The 21396-nt window shown below is 43.3% G+C and overlaps 3 protein-coding genes across 3 annotated transcripts; 2 read left to right on the forward strand and 1 right to left on the reverse strand.

Moving 5' to 3' along the window:
• Positions 1–2846: 2846 nt before the first annotated feature.
• LOC135489283 (E3 SUMO-protein ligase EGR2-like) lies at positions 2847–8493 on the forward strand. Its single transcript, XM_064774570.1, has 2 exons — positions 2847–3237; positions 4762–8493. Exons 1-2 carry the CDS (start codon positions 3021–3023, stop codon positions 6162–6164), a joined length of 1620 nt encoding a protein of 539 aa, XP_064630640.1. The 5' UTR covers positions 2847–3020; the 3' UTR covers positions 6165–8493.
• An 8688-nt stretch (positions 8494–17181) lies between these two features.
• On the reverse strand, positions 17182–18255 carry LOC135489448 (2-aminoethanethiol dioxygenase-like). The gene has a single exon (XM_064774805.1). The coding sequence runs from the start codon at positions 18253–18255 to the stop codon at positions 17479–17481; it is 777 nt and encodes a 258-aa protein (XP_064630875.1). The 3' UTR covers positions 17182–17478.
• Positions 18256–18494: 239 nt separating this feature from the next.
• LOC135489368 (bridging integrator 3-like) lies at positions 18495–20994 on the forward strand. The gene is made up of 7 exons (XM_064774707.1): positions 18495–18511; positions 18624–18675; positions 19113–19153; positions 19415–19476; positions 19698–19840; positions 20125–20307; positions 20458–20994. The coding sequence occupies exons 1-7, from the start codon at positions 18504–18506 to the stop codon at positions 20737–20739; spliced, it is 771 nt and encodes a 256-aa protein (XP_064630777.1). The 5' UTR covers positions 18495–18503; the 3' UTR covers positions 20740–20994.
• The last annotated feature ends 402 nt before the right edge of the window (positions 20995–21396 follow it).

A 21396-nucleotide genomic window follows, 5' to 3' on the forward strand; every position in this document is an offset into this window, starting at 1 on the left:
CCTGTATAATGCCTATAGAAGAAAGTGCACGGATATTGATAAACCAATATCATGACGTCATTGGTACGAGTTGTAGAATCAATATAATGTGCTCGGAGCGACAGAAGTTGTAGTTCTACAATTGTATTTGGGTTGCAATAAAATACAATGGAACCTCCCTTAGCGGACACCTCTCTATTGAGGACAATCTCGCTATTAAGGACACCTGACACGTGACAACTCGAGCTTTTATACCACAAGTCTAAGCCTTGAGTGTAAGCAGTGTTTCGATTCTCGCCTAGTATGACCTGAACGGTTACGCTCTCGCGCTAGGCCCGAGTAACCCAGGTTTAAACTGCTGTTGTTTTTGTTTGGGGGAGGGGGTGCATCACACCCTTGTGTGTCAATATGATTTCCATGCATGTATAGTACTTGGCATGTGTTTTCCGTATTTGAGCAAAACCACAAGGAAATCCTTCAGCCGCAATGAGTTTATATATAGCATTATATTATTTGCTTGTTGTTGAGCAGGTTACAGATACATTGACTTCCGGCACCAGTTACGGAACGTGCTCCTGTTGTTTTGTCTCCGTGACCTTTCTGCCTCCTCATTTAGCTTAGAAATAGTAGTGAATCCAGGAAGGTGACACTCCTCTGTCGCACCCGTTCTAATTGAGACCTTCATGTTAATCTAGAAACCAAAACGGTCACAAATGATGTACATGTACTTAATTTCGACTCTGTGTTCAGCGTGAAGTTGCAAGTTTGTCGCCGTTGGTGTGTCGTGAAGATTCACCCTGAAGGCAGTGCAGAGCACAGCGGCTGCATCTGGGACATATATTTACCGCTTGACAAATCACCGCATGCTGGGTCTGGCAGTACGGCATCCTGAGATTCAGGTTTTTTTCACTCCTAGGTCATATAAAAAATCAAATATTGCACCGAAAAATCGAGAGGCGGAGTGTGTGTGTGTGTGTGTTTTGAAAACCACTAGTTATTCGAGGAAGGCAGAGGCTAAATAAACATTGGCTACGAAATAGAAACATCACTTCTGAGACGCTGTGGTAAAAGTGTTCGCCGTATCTGTACTAGATGTCTGTCGTATGGTTGCCGTAATGTAATATTGTACATCGTATCGAGACATCGTCTGCACCCACTGTCGTCTGCTCTTACTCTTTTGTAATTACCATGGAACGGCTTGTTTTGGTGCTTTTGGTGGAAATAACTGTTCGATGCCAGTTTTATCTGCAAAATCCCATAACGGTGAAAATCATCTCCTTGTAAAACGACTTGTTACTCGCAGAGATATGTTAATTGGTGCCCTTGATTTCACTTTGTGAATTAAGCTAATCACTACGGCTAAAAGGTGCTAAACAACACCTTATACTTGAAATGACGTTTTGATAAAGGTGTATGCATTGAGAGTCAATTAAAAAAAATCGTGATCCTTCTGACAGAAACTCACTGGAAATTAGAATACGAAGTGCTGTTGTCGAAAAATGCAGTACTGAGAAGCAAAGACTAGTGTCCTATTGTGCCTTTGATTGTCAGCAGATGCTTCAAAATGATTGTATTTGGCATGGATTCAGCTGGACCTCCGTATGGGCCATCTCTGCTCAGTGTGATTATTCCGTCCTCATCTCGCGAGATCAGCAAGTTTCAACGTATATCTGTATGCAAAGAACACACGGGGTGAAGTTTCATTTCTGTCAGAAAGCACGACAGTCGAAGTTTGTTTTATTTTTGCGTTGTAGACCTCGAAAAGAGGGCGTCAAAATGTTCCACCATCCTGCTGAAGAACACATGTCATTTCCGGAACTTGTTTTGAAAATACAAATATGGAAGTATCCCTTGTTAATTGCCTTCACCAAAACATTTGATTCATCACCAACCCCTCCTCACCTATCAACGGCAGAAATTAATAACTCTGGGATAAACAGTAAACAAATTATGATCGCACAGGAAAATGTTTTGAAAAGACATATAAGGAAGTCTGTTTCTTTAATAACAAACGCTCCTCCCATCATATAAAAAATAAAATAAAATGTCCTTTAGAAATATTCTAATTAGTTCTTTGTATCCGCTTAGAAAGATCTATCAGCCGTAATCCAGCTTTTCAAAACGCTCTAGTATGACGCGGGTAGCCCAGCCTTTGCTGATATCACTCTTATCTATTTGTGTCGAGCGACTGCATCATTGGGAACTCCCTTCTACTCTCTCAATACCTGGTTTTCCCGGGCGAATGACCTTGACAAGCTTCTCCAATAGTAAACATACGCACGCGGCAATATTTTCCTCATTATACATCGGCTAACTTCGTAAAAGCCGAACCTTCCGGAAGTTTTCCAAATAAGGAAGAACTCGGAACCGATTATTTATGTTACGAAAAGACCCGAGTCGTGTCGGAAGTGTTTTCCATATATGGGCATGAGTTTGCTGCCGACAATGACGTATCGTTAGCATCACAATAAAGTGGAATTCAATAGTGCTAGTGGTCTCCCAAATAAGGAAGTTTCCGTAAATCTACTTCGGGAATTGATTATGTATCTAGGTCAAACGCTAATATCTTGCAAACCCGACGGTAATTTTTCCCGAAAGTTGGTATTTAAGTCAAAAACAACTTTGCAGGAATGCTTATGGTACAATTTTGACCGAAATCCGTCTACATTTTGTGAAATCGTGCATTTATAACGAACTTCCGAAGATTAATATATTCCTGGCTCGTCCTTTATTTATCAACACGTCACATTGACGTCACTACTATTAATCTCAATAGCTCGATTCTGATTGGTTGGCAAAATACACTATCGTCCAAATAAGGTAAAGAAGCGTAAAACAGCCCATTGATAAAAATTTTCGTATTTAAGGGGCGTCGTTCATTCATAAGCGTTCATATCACTATAACTCTCCGTAGTAGAACAGTCTCACCTCAAACGTCGAGACGCTAACTTGGACTATAGAGAATTGTGTTTGTATCTTCACCCACGCTAGTGTTCTTGTATTTAATACGGAATATACGGTGAACATTCACAATTGCGAGCATGATTATGGACGGTATAGACACATTGTGTCAAGTGGCATTAGCGGACCAGCTGAATCTTAGCTTTGATACCTACAACCCTCCGCTACAGACTGCTAACACTGGTGGACGTACAGGATTGGAAGCAGACGATTGCCTAAACACGCCGGTGACTACAAGCTCGGATATGCCGACCTTTTTCAGTGCGGATACGGACTACGAGCCCTTGCCAATTACCGGTAGGTTACCTTAACATGTATTTTGTGTCAGTTACTTGTCAATTTCCTGTGATGATGGGGGCCGGGGTCTTTGATAGTTTACTTTCCTGACATTACTCTATACTGCTGTATGATTGTTAGTCATTCTGTTCGGACTTAGTGATTTCATTCCCTAGTGTTTCTTCTGTCTTGAATGACAACTCCTCTCGGCGAACTTGTTGATGGTGTCCTCGGATGACCAAGTGACCATTTCGCATGGAGTTTGATATTTCTCGTCACTCCTGACATCGGGCTTTTGTATGACAGGTTGACATCACCCCTGAGTTGTTGTATAACATCTTTTCATTCAGTACTACCCGACGGATGTGGTCCAAATATCATATTTAGCCTTTCTTAAAATCAACCCGAATCAGCTGATGCTTATTCCAGTATGTGTATTCGTGCAGTGTGTATACACACAGTGGTGACCGACTTTTAAATTCACAGTTTACAATAGAATTTGGACTTTGAACTTAATGATCCTTAACTTACTATCGACATGTGACATACAATTATGTTATTCAATCAATATTTTTGGTTTTATTCGTTGATGTTGGTTGATTTTTTGATTTTTTTCTTTGCCACCGACCTCATCTGCGAATTCGATATTATTATCGGAAAATGTTAATGAGGTCTCAGCTAATAAAAGAGGAATCCCCCTCAATGTGTCCCTCATATTCTAAGTCCAAATACTCAAGTATATTGTTTTAGTATTTTGCCACAATACTATTTAGTTACAGTCCAGTGGTTCTTTCTTTTTAACCAATTTAAGGGTATTTTCTTGGATTCCCCGTCAGCTGATTACGGCCGCCATAGGATTCCCTCATTTACGTAGGTGATTCTATTTATAGCCAGCCAATCAGATGGCGGCTCTATTATAATATGGCACGCTTTGGCTCGTGGCAGCATGAGTACCAGGGTTCTAGACATCGGGCGCAGTTCGCAATTTGTCTCTGCACTTTGGACTTCGTCAGTTTGGATTTTGACTTTGTAATTTTTTGAGATGCAATCCATGCATCATCAACATTACCCAAGTTTGTTTGGACATTGAATTTTCTTGACATCACTTGGTTGGCTTCAGAAATGAAAACTATGACGCAACAACTCAACGCTCTGCGTCTGCAATTATATCCATATCCAGGTTATTATTCAATATTTCCATCTTTTACGATGATTATTTTTTAATTTTCGTTCGAGACTTTGAATTTTGTTTTGAGAAATAGCGGAGATAGAAATTTTCTTCACCTTCGATGGAGCAGTTTCAAGCAAATGGTTTTGAATATTTTATTCTCATTCCCAGGTGGACGATACATCGAGGGCAAGATGACGTGATCATATACGCGACATTTCGATTTCGATTTCCTAATCTATATCAGATTTTCAGGATGGATTATGGCACTGATACCTCATGCATGTAGTTACCCATATAAACCTCAAAGTATACAGGATATTGCTTCATCTTCAATTACAAATCATTTACGGTCTCTTTCTCTTCTCTCTTTGCAGCAAGCGTTGAAGCGTCTTTCACCATCCCCGAGAAGGCCGAGACTCAGAGCCATGCACATGGTGTGCCCACCACGCATCGCATCTCCTACAAGGGAACATTCACCACGACCGCCCCTGTGTCCTCCGCCGGCGAATGCCAGTCGAACAACCCCAACCTGACGCCCATCTTCACTCCTCTACTGAGCATCCTAACTCAGGGAAATGCCTCCCAGCTCCAGCAGGGACAGTTTGCCATCGTCACAGGCAACCCAACGCAACCTGAACGTGCCGCGTCCGCGGGGCAAGGCTACCCTGGACAGGAGGAGCCGCAGCAGCAAGCAAATCAAGCTTTCGAACAGTCGCAGCAATACTCCATGCCGTCATCAGCATCGTCGCCAACAGGCCAGTACCCACACAGTCAATTCGGGTCTGGTCTGTCCACGACCTCCTGCAGCTCCACTCCCGAGCCGGACTACTCAGCCCAACAGGAATACAGCACGCCTCCTCCTCCCTATTCCCGCCAGTCGTCATTCGAATCCGGGGCCATGCCCAACTATGCTATGAAGCAGCCTCCAACCTACAGCAGCTGCACGCAACAGAACTATCCATCTGTCAGTGGCACCCAGTGCATGTCGTCAGGAAATCTTCAAATTCATGTTAGCGAGGACATTAGTTACTCAAAAATTGGATACAAATGGCCAGGAAACATCCCTGACTTGCAGCAACTCCAGGTTTCTTCGCCTTCTGCGATGCCTGCTTCTTACACTGTTCATGGACCTATCAAAACTGAGCCTCAGGCTGATGACTATATGAATCTGCAGACGACTCTCCCTTCAGACTTTGCCATGTCACCTTCATGCTGTTCAGCATCAGGAGTATGCACCTCTCCTCCCGTCACCTCGACAGCTAAGCTCTCCTTGGATGTGCTCTCAAATCCCCAGTTCAAACTGCTGCCAGTAAAGCCAAGGAAGTACCCCAACAGGCCAAGCAAGACTCCACCCCACGAGCGCCCATACGCATGTCCAGTAGCAACCTGTGACCGCCGATTCTCGCGGAGTGACGAGTTGACACGTCATATCCGGATCCACACGGGCCAGAAGCCGTTTCAGTGCCGCATCTGCATGCGGGCATTCAGCCGGAGCGACCACCTCACCACTCACATCAGGACACATACAGGAGAGAAACCATTCTCATGCGATTACTGCGGGAGGAAGTTCGCGAGATCTGACGAGAAGAAACGTCACGCCAAAGTCCATCTCAAACAGAAAATGAAGAAGGAGCAGAAAATGTTACAATCGTGTAGCGGGCCTATGCCATCTAGTAGCAATATGGGACTTGACGTAGAATCTCCAATGGACATCAGTTCTGTGTCACATTGTAGCCCTCTGTCAATCCCCGTGACTGTTACGTCGGCAGCGCTATGAATTTAGGATTATCTTAGGACATTTAACAAATTGGCAACAAACTCTTTGACTCCTAAACGTGTCATAATACTTATTAGTACTGGTGACAGAATAGTGCATTTACACTGTGAGTGGACTTCTGCTTCGCTGAAGGTCACGTGGTGTCATGTCGTCTGACGACAGGCACGTGTTGACTTCCATGGCAGCCTAAACACACTAATGATATTCAAGAGCATATAACCGTGGACACTCCTCAAAGACATAAAACAATTACTTTCACTGGATTATAATGTCTTCACAACGTCACTTATCACGTGACGACTACGTCTTGTCACGTGACAACAATATGTCGTGTGATAAACTTTTGCCATCCTTCGTCATGGACTAAATCATTCTCACCCTTGATGGATTATCTGCACGCGGACTACTAGTATGCCAGCTCGAGCGTGGTTGTTGTGGTAGCAAAATACCAAAGACTCATTTCACGAACTATGTTTATGAATGCATTACCTTTTTATCAGAAATGGCGGGAAAATATCATTGTATACAACTGATTATTTGAGTGAATCAAATGACATTTTTTTTACCCGGTGAAAGTTAAGTGCTAAAATTTACGAAGAAATTTTATTTTATTTCATCTAATTTCAATATGGGCATTAGTTTTCCCGCCATTTTCCTCTGTCCGAACGCAATCGTTTTTTGCTGGGGAAAAAACTCCCATGATTCTTGTTTCCCATCAGTTGAATCATGGAGCTGGATGTAATGGCGACATCCAGATCCATGTACCCTGCTTGGATTGAGGCCTACTCTAATCTCATCAAAATCCCCCACAATCAGAAAGTAGGAGCGGGTTTAACTCCTTCAGTTACATTTACTTGTTCTGCATTTTACAAAGCTTTAAAACATTAACGCGATCTCTTGTTAAGATTTTATCAGTTTTTGGTCAGTATGGTGTTTTTAACTCGGAAAAAGCCTCAATCCTGTTCGGGTTCATTATGTGCTAATCGTCCCTTGTGTACTACAATCGCAGTGAGTATCCATTGTCAAAAATTGATAATTACTTGAATCAAACTCGTATGGATCTTGCCCTAAGTTGCCATGTTTACGACGTATGATGACAAAGTCTTTTTCAAAAGAAAAGCATAAACTTCGCATAATTCTTGATGAATTAAAGCTAAAGAAGTTAAGTTTGGTATACATATCGTTAAAGTAGTGTATTCAGTTTCACGTGATATTAAAGCGCTGCTGTGTGCAAATTTTGCCAATGTGTCCGAGACAGCTGGACTGTCCGATTGGACACAAAATGCATGACGTCACTGGCGGGAAACAGTGACACAGCGCTCGTATGGTAATGTTGTTTTCCATTTTTATAAAAGAGATGTTCAAATGTTCATGGTCGTTCATATTACGCCTTATACAAAACATCACGTTGTATTAAATACGCATTCATGGCTTAATGGCTTCGTCAATTAAGTTTTTGTAACCGGTGGTAAATACTGAAATTTAAGTAAGACATATAGTTTCTTTTGTCTGTTTTAAGGAGACTATAGAAAAAAATTATTTCTTTTCTTTCAAGTAAAACTCGTCTGAATAAATTTCAAACACTTGTGTACGAATTGTACACAATTGTGAAATCTAGTTGTCAAAAGTCGTATTTTGATGTGCTGTTACAATATAATTGTTAATTTGGCCTTGGCGAAAAAAGACTAAAATTCTTTATATCGAGTTCTTTATTTTTCTATTCTCCTCTCAGAATCGATGCAATGCGCAAGTTTGCTGGTACGCAATGAGTCCAGGTTTTGTGAGGCGACAGACCAATGACATCATAAGTTCATTTCATCTTTGGTTGACTGGTTTCACGTATACATCTTGCATAGCAGATGTACAGGTGAATCGAGCAACCGAGAAGAAGCGGACGTCAGGAGCACAAATTCGGGGTATTCCCTTGGAAGAGGGTCAATTTTGGGGTTGGAGGCTCAAATCTGCCTGGCAAAGCACGAAAAGTGGATAATTTGGGGTGCCCTGTTTGGATTCAGTTGTTTTGATTTCTTGGTCTGTTGGGTCATGATATTTTTTGTGATACTACTGTTATGGTTTCTAACTGAGTTGGAGACTAAGTTGACATAAGTCCAAATCCGCACTCGTTAATTTAATTGGTGTCACGTGGCCACGGCCGATTGACAGTTGAGCGGACTATGCCGTTGTTTCAACTCCTCTATCAACTCTTTGTACATTCTGTGTATATTTTAAATATTTTAAGTACATTCGCGAAGCCAAAGGCTACATGTGGAGACTGTAAAGTGTAGTATTTGCTATTAATTTGCAATAAATATTTTTATCAATTAAATGATATCTGCTTTGGGCATTCTGATAATTTGAGACTGCATCCAGATTTTTCTCTGGATTACTACGTCATAACGCTGCTGTCGACCCTTACCCCTTATACTAGTCTCGAGGAAGCCAGCCTCTACCCCTTTCACAAGTTTAGAGGAAGCCGACAGATGCAAGGAAAGTCACCATGGATATTTTCTGTTGTGGACACCATCACTTCCCCCAACATCATTCTCAAAAGCTTGGCTATTCGTGACAGTAGGGGTCCCAAATAGTCATGATATGGATGGTGTTCATCCAGACATTTTGGGGCCCGTACAGTCAGGATATTGTAAAACTCCGATGCACATACCGTGGTTGGTCTTTTGAGCAACTACAATGGTTCTACCAAACGCTGTGTAATTACTGCGTTGATTTCGAATCTTGATGAAATCGCAAGTGGAAGCACTGCAGGTTCCGAGGCACTGGCCAATGTCCGCAGTAATCGTGGCCATTCGAATGAAAGGAGTCGAAATCGTTCCCTCGATTTCAGGAAGTCATGTACCGAGAATGAAATCTCGGGCCATTTCTCAAAGAAATCATAAACCCAATTGCCCCTTTGAACACGTAATGATGAACGGAAAAGGAAAGGGGCTACTCGTAAGTTGCAAAGTTCACCGACAGTGACAAACTTCAAAGGATGCACTAACCACCAAAAGGGTTCCAGAAAGCCTAAACTGAATCTCCAGCCGATAGCTAGTCTCTCCCTCCATCACCCGAAGGAAGCTACATGTATGCTATTCTTGCCGTGGCTGACCCGCCGTGCCCTCCAACATGGATGAAGCCTTGCTGGTGCGACTGACCTTCCGTCGCGGATTATGCGGACCGAGCTTATAGCTTTGAAAACAGGGCCTAAAAAATCAAAGACTTGGTCCAGATGGCGATCTTTTCTTTTTCACTGTTTTCCTTGCTTCGGGTAAGAAATATGCTTCAGAGGCAATCTTTGTTGACCACTGACACCACAAGTGAGACGGGAAGAGAGTCGACCTGAATACGCAATTTGAGGACATGTATGTTTGCGTCCCCTGCGCAATAAAACCTTGACTGAGCCATTGATATCATGCCGCCATTTTTAATCATACTATTTGCGTTTTCAAAAATTGATATTTCTTGGAGACATAATAACTGCGGTGCAACAAGATGCATCGTACTTTACGAAATATTAAGAAAACCACATGTATATCTCTTTGGTTCTGGAATATAGAAACGATAATGCGACGCCATGATGGCGCATAGGCCCCTGTTCACGTTTGGTCAAAGGCCGCCATTTTGATTTTTCATGGCAAAGCTTTGATTTTTATTTCAAAATATAGTTGTAAATTGTAATCAAAACATAAAATGCACATGTGAGACGCATGTTAATTATTTGTTGACATGATGGTGAATGTTCCAAGATTGTGCGTGGGGCGGGTGTGGGAGTCCCTATAATAAGATAGCACCACTCTCCGGCACACTGTGGCAATTTATAGTGATTCATCCATCAACATACACTATAGAACGTGTACAAATGTACACAACCATCTACTAATGCTACAGATTAACCCCTTACCAAACAAAACACTATTTCGAACGCAGCTCATCCACACTGCACCTAAGATATTATGATTGGCTGAGATATAGGAATAAACGCACAGGGAACGCCCTGCTGTTCACCAAACGAAAAAAACAACCCAGAGTATCGCATAACCACATTCTAATAAAGGCCGTATCAGTAGTATCGACATGATCTAATTGTCTTCCTACCACGGTCTTCACTCATCACTCAAACTATCGAAATCACGGAACCAAGTACAAATAAAGACGTTTTATTGGTTGAACGTATTCACTGCACTTAAATATACTCTATATTTTCACCGATTTACAATTTCTTCAGCAATAACAATGACAGCAAGGTGAAATAACAATTGACAGCAAGGTGAAAACCGAGCACTACCTCATGGCTAGGCCATTGGACCATCTGGTGTCGCCAACCTAATGTAGTGTCCATCCAATGAAACATGTTGTGTCCAGTCAAGCAACCATGCGCATCTAGTAGGACTCGAAGATCCAGAAACGGTATTATAGTGGAGAAACTAGAGTAATTACTGCGAGGGCCAGGTTAGAAAACCTGTTTTTAACCACCATGTATTTCTCGCACATGTACCGCTCTGACGGAAGGAAGTTGACTTGATTTACCATTGGTCGCATCATTTGATGTGGTCAGGGCTAGTATGAAGATTTAAAGGTCGAATACAACACTGGAACAGTAGTTTGGGGCCAAAATAGGTCAACATCTGCTGAGTTTGACATCCAAGGACCAACAGCTGGTTACGTGAGTCACAAACCCGACAAGAGATGACACCCCGCAGCCAACATTTCGAATTGAGGATGTCTCCGTCGACAAGGACAACATCACCATTTAGGACCTGTGAATGGAAATACTAGCGGCAGTTAATAAACCTTTGGGACAGTGATACCGACGACACATGTATTAACGCTGAGAGAACGTGATAACAACATGCGAAGAGTCTAACTTGAGGAGACAGCGAAAACATCTTGAAAAAATACGTCTTTACCGCAATAATCTGGCTTCTTTTTCAGATAGATTTAGGGATTGGCCGCCCTCTGTCTGGTGTCCAACTATCTAATCACTGTTCATTTCGTTAATATCATAGGGGGACACTGGCATTAGGTACCACTGCAATCATTACACCGGGACAGCTTGTCGCGTGGCGGACGCCAAGTTCATTTTGAACACGAGGACAAACTGAATGAGAAAGGTACATGTACGCATGTTACAACATAGTAGAAGTTATTCAAACTCAATGACTAAAAGTTATTTCAATTTGTATTGTTTTTACCATTTGTGGGTGGAGTGAATCACTCGCCTCGTAACCCTCGAGTTGGCCAAGCTCCAGGTCCGGAAGAGACGGTTCAGCTTGCGGTTACAAGGGTTATGTTCAGTGGAGGTTAATAGGCTATATACTCTTACAGTGGCACACATTACTCATCGCTGGGACGCTTGTCCTTGATGGAGAGACACCGAGACGGTCCGGTGACAAGACAGGAAAGACGTTCGATAGTGGAGTCAGTTCATCTGTACGACAATTACATCTGTCACAATTGTCACAGGGCCCTAAAACTGCTCGGACGACACCACGGATGGAGCCCCTGAACTGCTCGGACAACACCACGGACGAACCTGGCTTGGATGTACAATTGCAATCAGCTAAGTATCGCGAGAAGTGAGGATTAAAAAAAGGAGCGATTGGTCACTAGACCATCGCTTGACCCTTTAATGTTGTCATTACTGGTTACCGATCAACAGCAGCAACAGGTAGTCGCAGACGACTCGTGTTCAATACTAATATTAACCCTAAAAAAAGGTGTGCTCAGCCTGATTGAGTCTGGAAATAAGAACAGCTGGCTGTGACAACAGGACTGAATGACGAGGTTAGGATGGTTCTCATACATCTGGCAAACTGTTGTTGGCTTCATTCGCCCCTGATTCATGCCAGTCACGGCGTGGGTGGAATTTTAATATGTTGTCTCAATTAAAAAAACATTCGCTCTTAATAATTTTATATGTGTGTACAGCTCGTACAATAATTGCATATTTCGTATTGTTGATTTTATATCATGTGGATGTTGTTTTTGAATGTGTATAAATCAAGCATGGATATACCGGTAAGTATTAAGACCTGCATCAATTCACTAAAAACCTTATCACGTGCTGTCTGTCATGTCTGTATCTAGAAAAAATGTCCATCAATTCACTAAAAATCGAATCAGTAGCGTTGGATCAGAGAGATAAAGCCTTTGCCTCTCTCTCTCTCTCATCTCAGCGTTGGATCAGACAGATAAAGCCTTTGCCTCTCTCTCTCTCTCATCTCAGCGTTGGATCAGACAGATAAAGCCTTTGCCTCTCTCTCTCTCTCTCATCTCAGCGTTGGATCAGACAGATAAAGCCTTTGCCTCTCTCACTCTCTCATCTCAGCGTTGGATCAGACAGATAAAGCCTTTGCCTCTCTCTCTCTCTCATCTCAGCGTTGGATCAGACAGATAAAGCCTTTGCCTCTCTCTCTCTCTCATCTCAGCGTTGGATCAGACAGATAAAGCCTTTGCCTCTCTCTCTCTCTCTCATCTCAGCGTTGGATGCGACAGATAAAGCCTTTGCCTCTCTCTCTCTCTCTCATCTCGGGTTGGATGCGACAGATAAAGCCTTTGCCTCTCTCTCATCTCGGTAAGAGTCATATGACGTTCAAAGGTATTACAATAAACAATACGGTTACGTTTCCCAAAAATATAAGATTCGCTTGTATATTTGCCATTATCAATGTAATGAAACACTATTTTTGATTCCATCTGGCTCATTGTCCAATTCTGCCGGCTACACTGACAGCGTCGATGAACGGTTTTGAAAATGTCTTTAGGACAGGTTTTTGAGAGATAACTCAAAGAGGTAACTCTGCCGGTGAGGGAAGGAGATACTTGATAACTTATCATTCCTCTTTGTACTTTCCCTTTCATGATTTTGAATTCACTGAACCCGACCTCAGAGCCACCGCTATGGAATGATTCCCCGATTCAAAAATATAGATATTAAAGAAGAAAAAAAAAACATTTAAAAAGAAGTCTTTTCTTTCGTCCTTGAGAATAAAGTCTCAGGTCACGTGCATCGCGTACCTGAGAATCATGACTCACCTTAGGCCTATATTGTACTATTAGCTTCTTAATCAAACAATGAACTTCATTCTTCTATTAAATATCAATTCGATTGTAAACAATTTTCATTTCACTTGACGCTTTCACAGGTGCTCTATTTATGTAAAGGTATTCAGCCTATTTAGGTTACGCGGTCTCTCATTGACAACTCCCACCGGAACTTCCTCTTTCCGGTTGTGCTATTTTGTGAAAAGATATGTTTTAATTTATCATATCATTGACCCGTTTAAGTGAATCCGTAATCAGGTTGCCGATTTGATCAATCAATAGGCCTCGTGTTCTTGGAAACCTCTCTACTGGACCATAGGCAAAGGCCATGGCCCCGTGTACAGGGAAACCTCTCTACTGGACCAATATGGCCTCGTATACTTGGAAACATCTTTAATGGACCATAAGCAAAGACCACGGCCCAGTGATCTGGGAAACCTCTCCAATGGACCATAGGCGAAGACCAATATGGCATGTGTACAGGGAAACCTCTCTACTGGACCAATATGGCCTCGTGTACTTGGAAACATCTTTAATGGACCATAGGCAAAGACCACGGCCCAGTGATCTGGGAAACCTCTCCAATGGACCATAGGCGAAGACCAATATGGCATGTGTACTGGGAAACCTCTCTAATGGACCATAGGCATCTAGACCACGACCTCGTGTACTTTGAAACCTCTCTAATGGACCATAGGCATCTAGACCACGGCCCAGTGATCTGGGAAACCTCTCCAATGGACCATAGGCGAAGACCAATATGGCATCGCGGACGATAGGGACCTCTTTAGTAGGAACATGAGAGTAAACAACGAGTCGACCTCCATAAGAGTGACACCATGGTTTCTTGTCAAACTTTGAGTCGAAGTGAAAGAGTTTATAAATCGGTTGTGTGATCAATGATATCATATGATTATTAGTCGATCAACGGTTACTGTGCCACCGGAAAAAGCACCTCAGTGTGTCCTACATCTCTAAATACTCTAACACATTAGTCACAGGTTAACAACAATACCTCATGTTTTTATTTCGTATGACTTTCGTTTTCCTTTCCGGCCTGAAGTATTTTAATAACGTTTGTCTGTTGAATCATCGCATGAGAGATGACCATGCTTTTCTCAAGGTCGACAAAAGTGTCCGCTCAGCCTAGATGTGAACGACCGGCCCCTCTAAAACATTGGGGGCATTTACGAGGTGTGATAAGGCGATGGTATTATTGACTATGAGGAAGATCATGCCAGCCAAACCACTGCGGGAAGCTGCTTCTTTTGCCTCGCGTTTACTGTGGCTAAATCAAAAGAAAAAGTCACACAAGTTGTTGGCCAGCCATAGCATCTCTCACACGTAGTCTAAATGATCCAACACTCTTGTCGCATTGGATCGGCCTCGTCCCTCTCACATGAAGGCAGTATGAGGAGGCTGACGAATGGACTGCCTCAGAAGTTGAGCGACATCTAACGGCAATGCCTGCCATGCCATCTGATGCTCTTTCTAAGAACTAAAGGTTTGCACTTGTCCTTATGATTGGACAAGACGGAGAGATGAGATAGGCACACCCAGGACGAATAAGGTCTAGCACCTCTCCATATCACGGAAACAGTCTCGGATGCCCAAACTGAGTTGTCGACGTGGTAAGAGAGATGAGATGCCCGCATCCAGACCAACTCGGACCAAGTTGTTCCAACGTGTCACCGACATGGTTGGAGAGACGAGACAGCTACAGCCGTGCCTGGTTCATTTTGTGACTTCCTCATCTCTCTCATCATGTTGTCAACACGGTGGAGCAGCCAGGACTGATTCGGCCTGGCTGTGACTTCCTCATCTTTCTCACCATATTGACAACTTGGCAGAGCCACCAAGACTGATTTGGCCTGGCTGTGACTGTCTCATCTCTCTCACCATAATTATTGTCAACACGGTGGAGCAGCCAGAACTGATTCGGCCTGGCTGTGACTGTCTCATCTCTCTCGCCATATTAACAACTAGACAGTGCGGCGAAGATTGATGTGGCCTGGCTGTGACTGTCTCATCTCTCGCATCATGTTGTCAGTACGGTGTAGCAGCCAGGATTGATTCGGCCTGGCTGTGACTTCCTCATCTCTCTCATCATGTTGTCAGCACGGTGGAGCAGCCAGGATTGATTCGGCCTGGCTGTGACTTCCTCATCTCTCTCATCATGTTGTCAACACGGTGGAGCAGCCAGGACTGATTCGGCCTGGCTGTGACTTCCTCATCTCTCTCACCATGTTGACAACTTGGCAGAGCAGCCAAGACTAATTTGGCCTGGCTGTGACTGTCTCATCTCTCTCACCATATTAACAACTAGGCAGTGCGGCGAAGACTGATGCCGCCTGGCTGTGATTGTCTCATCTCTCTCGCCATATTAACAACTAGGCAGTGCGGCGAAGATTGATGCGGCCTGGCTGTGACTGTCTCATCACTCTCATCATGTTGTCAACACGGGGGAGCAGCCAGGACTGATTCGGCCTGGTCCTTGGGCGTTTTGTCTGAACACTGAAGGGCATGCGACTGCCACAACAGACCGAATTGGGCCAAGCAGCTCTATTGTATTGCTACCACGGGGAGAGTGTTGTGACACAAACAGACCGAATCGAGCCTTGTTGCTACTGCACCGTGTCAGCGACGCTGTAGGAGTAGTGAGACAGTCCCAACCAGAACAAACTGGGCCCGGGAACACTGAGAGATGGACATGGCACAACCACAGGCTGAATTGGACTTGGTACCTCCACCGTGGGTGAGAGAGTTGACTATGTCATAAAATGATCCCATTCGGCCTGGTACCGACTGTCGCATCTTTTCACCCCGCATATGAGCAAGACGGTGGAGCTGAAATGTCGAATTCAATCAGATTGTGGCTGTCTCATCTGCCCAACCGAGGTGAGAGAGATGAGACAGCTACGGTCATACCAATTTGACCTTGTTGCCCGAGCTCCATATCAGTCTGGTTGTGGCTGTTGTGATTGAATCATTTCTTGCATTGTATCGGCAACACGGTGAATGTGACTGTTTCAACTGTCTTGTTGGCGCGACGGCGCGGCGGTGCTGCCTGGCCCGATTATGTCTGGATTTGGGTTTCTCAGCGCGATGACGACACGGTGGAGCTGCCAGGTCGATTTGATCAAGTTGTGACTGTCTCAACGCCAACTCTGTGTGAGATGCCCCAGCTCCAATTCGGCCGGTGGACCATTCACAGTTCGGTTTACTTTCTTCCTGACCCAGTTGTCTCAGCATGGTCGATTCGGTCTGCTCTTGCTGTCCCCCTCTCTCACAATGGACAGGTCAGGTCCATAAAGTCTATTTGTGGCTGTCTCATCTCCCCCACTGTGCTTGCAACGGTGAACATGCCAGGTCCGACTCGGTCTGGTTGTGACTGTCCTGTTTTTCTCTTTGCCACAGGCACTAAGAGAGAAGACAAAACCAGAAAAAAGGGCCATGTCCCCGACATGGTGAAGACACGAGACAAGTCACTGCTCTGGAAGAGTGCCAAAACCTGACCAAGCGGTACCTGGGCGCTCTACCATGTCACCGCAAACGGTGCCGAGAGAGATGAGACAGCTAAAACCAGACCAATTTCACTGCCTTAACTCTCTCACCGTAATGGAAAGATGGTGGAGCTTCCAGGTCATATTCGGCCTGGTTGTGGTTGTCATATCTTTCCCAGTGTGTAGACAAACGGAGCGACTGCCTGGTCCGATTTGTTCAGGTTGTGACTGTCTCGCTGTGATGGCAAGACGATGGTTGTGACCGACTGGTCACATGCAGGCAATACGTAACCAAGTCACTGAATCAAGACGGTGGAGACGCCAGCTCCCAATCGGTCTGGATGTGGCCGTCTCATCTCCCTCACCATCGTGGCAAGACAGTGGAGCAGCCAGGTTCAATTCGATCTGGTTCTGTTCTACGACAGCAAAAGACTGTACAACAGCAGAAGACTGTATTATCTTACAACTTTCTTTTTTAACAGACAATGACGTGCCTTTTACAAAGTACATGACATTGTACATGTAGTTTATATACATTCCCATGGTCAATTCTGTATTTATGAACATTTTCTCGTCTACAACAACCATTCACACACAATTCAGTATTTGGCACAGTCTATCATAGTCTATCTGGAAAAGTACTGAAGTTTATCAGAACCTGGCACATTTCCTTGAATCACAGACAGTAAACAGCATTACACTGGCAAAGTCTATCACGGTCTATTAAAGCACTTTTAGTTAATTCATGACCTGTTAACAGGGCAACATTCTTATGTCACATCCTGGTCACCGTGTTTTTCCTCAGATAATGCCAGAGGATTTAGAGGAGGTCCCGTGTAGGGATGAGTATCACACCAGAAATCCAAAGGCTGTGGGACTCTCAGGAGCCACGAGACTGCAGGGACACAGGACTCGGATTGTCCTGTGTCTGATGACTTCGGGGTAACGTCTTTGAAGTAGTGACACACATTTATCTCCGTCGAGTTATAAGGCGGGGCAAGAATGTCAAGAAATGCTGCCGGCCCATTTATCGCCTGAATTTCATGAAAGTTTTCTTCTATAGGTGAAAGGCAGCAGGCGTCCAGATCTGTTTCAGCATTGATCCTTGTCACGGGTGTCCGACGGGCGGGCTGAAGATATTTCTTCCAGTTGGTGTATTTCTCTGCCAGTTCCGATGGAATTGCGACATTGTTCGACACCAATGCAGTGTACCGTTTGACGTCAACTGTCCCGCTGATTATTTTGCACAGCCCATGCATGCCAGGGTGGTCATGCATGGGCAAGGTCACCCCATTCTTCAACACAAATACCCCCATAGAAAAACAATCATCCTCCCACAGCCCTATGTACGTGACTGGCGCTTTCCCACCTTCAGGCTTGAATAGCTCATTACTTTTTACAAGTTCTTGGTTAAAATCGATATCAGCAGCAGTCACATGTCTAATCATCCGTTTTAGTCGATTGAAATTATCAAGAAACGCCTTGTCAGGTGCTGATTTGGAGAAAGTTTGATAAGCAAGTCTAGCAACTTTCTGGATGGTCGCCATCTTGAATGTGACTGAATGAAGACAAGAAATTGCCGATGATAGGAAGGTTCCTTCTACAACAATGATGAATTGTTTCATGATATATATGAAGAACAATACAAAACTAATCATGTTAGAAAATATCAGTGTGTGATGTGTATACCTATTGGTATAAAACAGCCTTCAAGTGAAAAGACACTCTTACCGGCATATACGGAGTATGTAAAGGAGAAACGACGACCACAACACTTAAAGGGACAACAGAGAAAATGAGTTGGTGTGTTGATTTCCTGGTTAAAAGATGCCGTCTTACCACCGCAAAATACGCAATATTTCAAATTAAACTCGTTATTCTGATACTTTAATGTATTCTTTATTCTGATTTTCAGGAATCCATTTAATCGGCACAACCAGCCGAGAAAGAGCATCGTTTCTAAAACGGTATGTCTGTTTTGTACAGAGGGTGTGCCAAAAAAGCTGCTGCAAAACCAAACCAAAAAATGTAGCTGGGCCTTCTCATGTCAATGGTGCCTCAGTACACATCCGAGGGCCCTATGTTTACTTATTAGAATCAATGTCTGGGGGATAAAGATTGTGCCAGGAGTCTAGGGCTTCTTCAAAGTAGATAGATCTGCGCTGCGGGATTAGTACGGCCCGTGAGGACTGAGATTGGAATTTGAGGGGTGCGTACCGTAGTATTGATGAGAGGTGATGATGTTTGTGGTTTCAAATGTTAAAATGGCTGCGTTGGCCTACCCTGAGTTGATCAGCTGGGGTTCTATCTCCTGATATCTTCCATGATTGTTGATTCCCATTTTTGCTCAGTCATCATCTGGATTTTCACATAGGTTTAATGTTGTGTCTTTTATCATTATTAGGCCACAAGAGAATTTGAACGAGAAGTCACAAGAATAGAGGAGTAAGTATATGAGGAGGGAATGCCCGAAAGTGATTTTTAGGATTCAGCATTGAAGAGAACAGTCTCTGGAAAATCAGCATAGAGGGGTTCTTTTAATAACGGGATGTCAGGAATCGTAGATTTGATGTCATCAAAAAGTTTATGCATGAAGAACAGACTAAACTTTTATCATCTAACTTTAGGCAAGACAATGTTGTGACTACAGCTTTATGGCCCTTTGTCAAGAATGCATCATAATAATGATGTCTTATTTGTTTTCAGTCTTGATGAAGCTGTTAAGAAACTCAGCAAAGATATGAAGAAATGCACAGATGCATTTTCAAGTGCGTACAAGTTGAGCATTGTTTCTGGTAGTGAAATAAGATTTATTCAACTGTACATTTTATTCCTTGTTTCCACCTTGCCAGGCATAGGGCAATAGCTGAAAGATCCTGAATTTCAATACAAAAATATATGCCCTGTTGACAGGATTTCCCTTTGTAATGGATACCCTTTCAGAGACCAAAGCAGAGTAAATGTTTAGGTAACGTGATGTTTCTTACAGCAATGTCTAAGACTGAGGTGAAGATAGCTCAAGACCTGGCCACGGGTAACCTGTGTCTCCACTGTGGAGAAGACCATCTCAAGGCTGACATGGACCAATGGGGCCATGCTCTCACAAAGCTTGATCAACATACACAGGATCTGGTGAGTTTATCTCCTTGTTGTTGACTTCAGGCTTTACTCAGACTCGCCAGGATATTGGAATTCAGTGACCAAAAGCAGATTGATTGAGTAAACGGGAATTATAGTATCGATGCGACTTCCTGGCACTTACTCTCACTATATATTGAGGATTCGACTCAGTTTTGTCTATTTGCTGTGGAGAGAAATGGTGCATAAACTGGATCCCAATGGGTTAAAAGAGGTGTCTTCTCCGATGCTTTCTTTATACTGCGTAAACTGTAAACTTCTTGGTGTTTATATTTCAGAATTCAGTCGCACAAAAGACAGTAATGGACCCAATGAAAAAATTAGGCAGTGTGTTCCCAAGTCTCCAGGCTGCCGTCAAGAAAAGAGAACAGAGTCTGCAGGAATGTAACAAGTGCCAAGCTAGAGTGGAGAAGTACCAGGACCGCGAGAGGACGGGCTCAAACATTGCTAAGTTAGATCAGGTATGTTGGACAAAAGTTTTGCGAGGCTGTCTGCAGGTTTTCAGTTCGTCAAAATGTCAAGAGATGGCAGCACTGAAGGCGAGGCATAAAGTATGTCCTTTGGGGTTTCAAGATTGAGATTAGTCTTCATGATGTTCTTATTTCTTTCAGAGTAAAAAAGCCTTGCAAACTGCCAAGGAAGAATTTGAAACCCAGAATAAACTTTTACAAGAAGATCTACCAACGTTCTATGAGGGCCGTATCGGCTATATTGAGCCATGTTTCCAGGCGCTTGTGTTGTCTCAGGCGCACCACATCGGGGAGGCACGCAAGATCTACAGTGAGATATACGACTCGCTAACACAGCAACAGGATTTATTGATAACAGATGATGATGATGTGATTCAGAGTAAACTGGCAGAGATTAGGGCTTTGTCGATTGTTGTGGAATAGACTTAAGATTTGGACTGTTTTTGATATCTCGGTACGGCGCCTAATATGTTTTAGTTGTGGCCTAAATGATTAACTGGCCATAATGTTATTACTGCTGCATGTCTATGGACGCTTACACTATTCTGTGTTGTTTCAGAATCCATAACTGTTTGTATACCTTGATTGGGATACAGAAATATAATATACATAAATACATATTTTTAGCCTTTCTGCAGGATATTTCTTAATTAGTTGTGCTCGTTTGTCTGGAGAGCTGGCTCTCTGTAGAATAAACAGTTTATGTGTAAAATATTGTTGTTGTCCAGTCCTTCAAGCTTTCTCTGTTCATTGTGAAGAGGCCTACCAATATGAAGACAACAGTCATTAAAGACTTTCTCTTCCTGGACAGCTAGAATTTAATTGACTTTGGCACAGATGTCCAGAGCCAGAATGATGTGACTTATACGTTCCTTTCACCATTCAAATCAGCACAGATGTTTATTTGTGATGGGTGTCTTGGATGTGACAACAAGTTGTCCTTGACTTTAGATGTCTCACAGCCCAGGTTGTGACATTTGATTGTTGATTGTGACATTGGTTGGATCTTGATACGCATGTCTTTGAGATCGTAAAGTCCCCTTACCAATAAGGTGGGATTGCATGTAACATTTGGGACAT

This window comes from Lineus longissimus, chromosome 6, assembly GCF_910592395.1.
Source record: "Lineus longissimus chromosome 6, tnLinLong1.2, whole genome shotgun sequence".
Lineage (NCBI taxonomy): Eukaryota > Metazoa > Nemertea > Pilidiophora > Heteronemertea > Lineidae > Lineus > Lineus longissimus.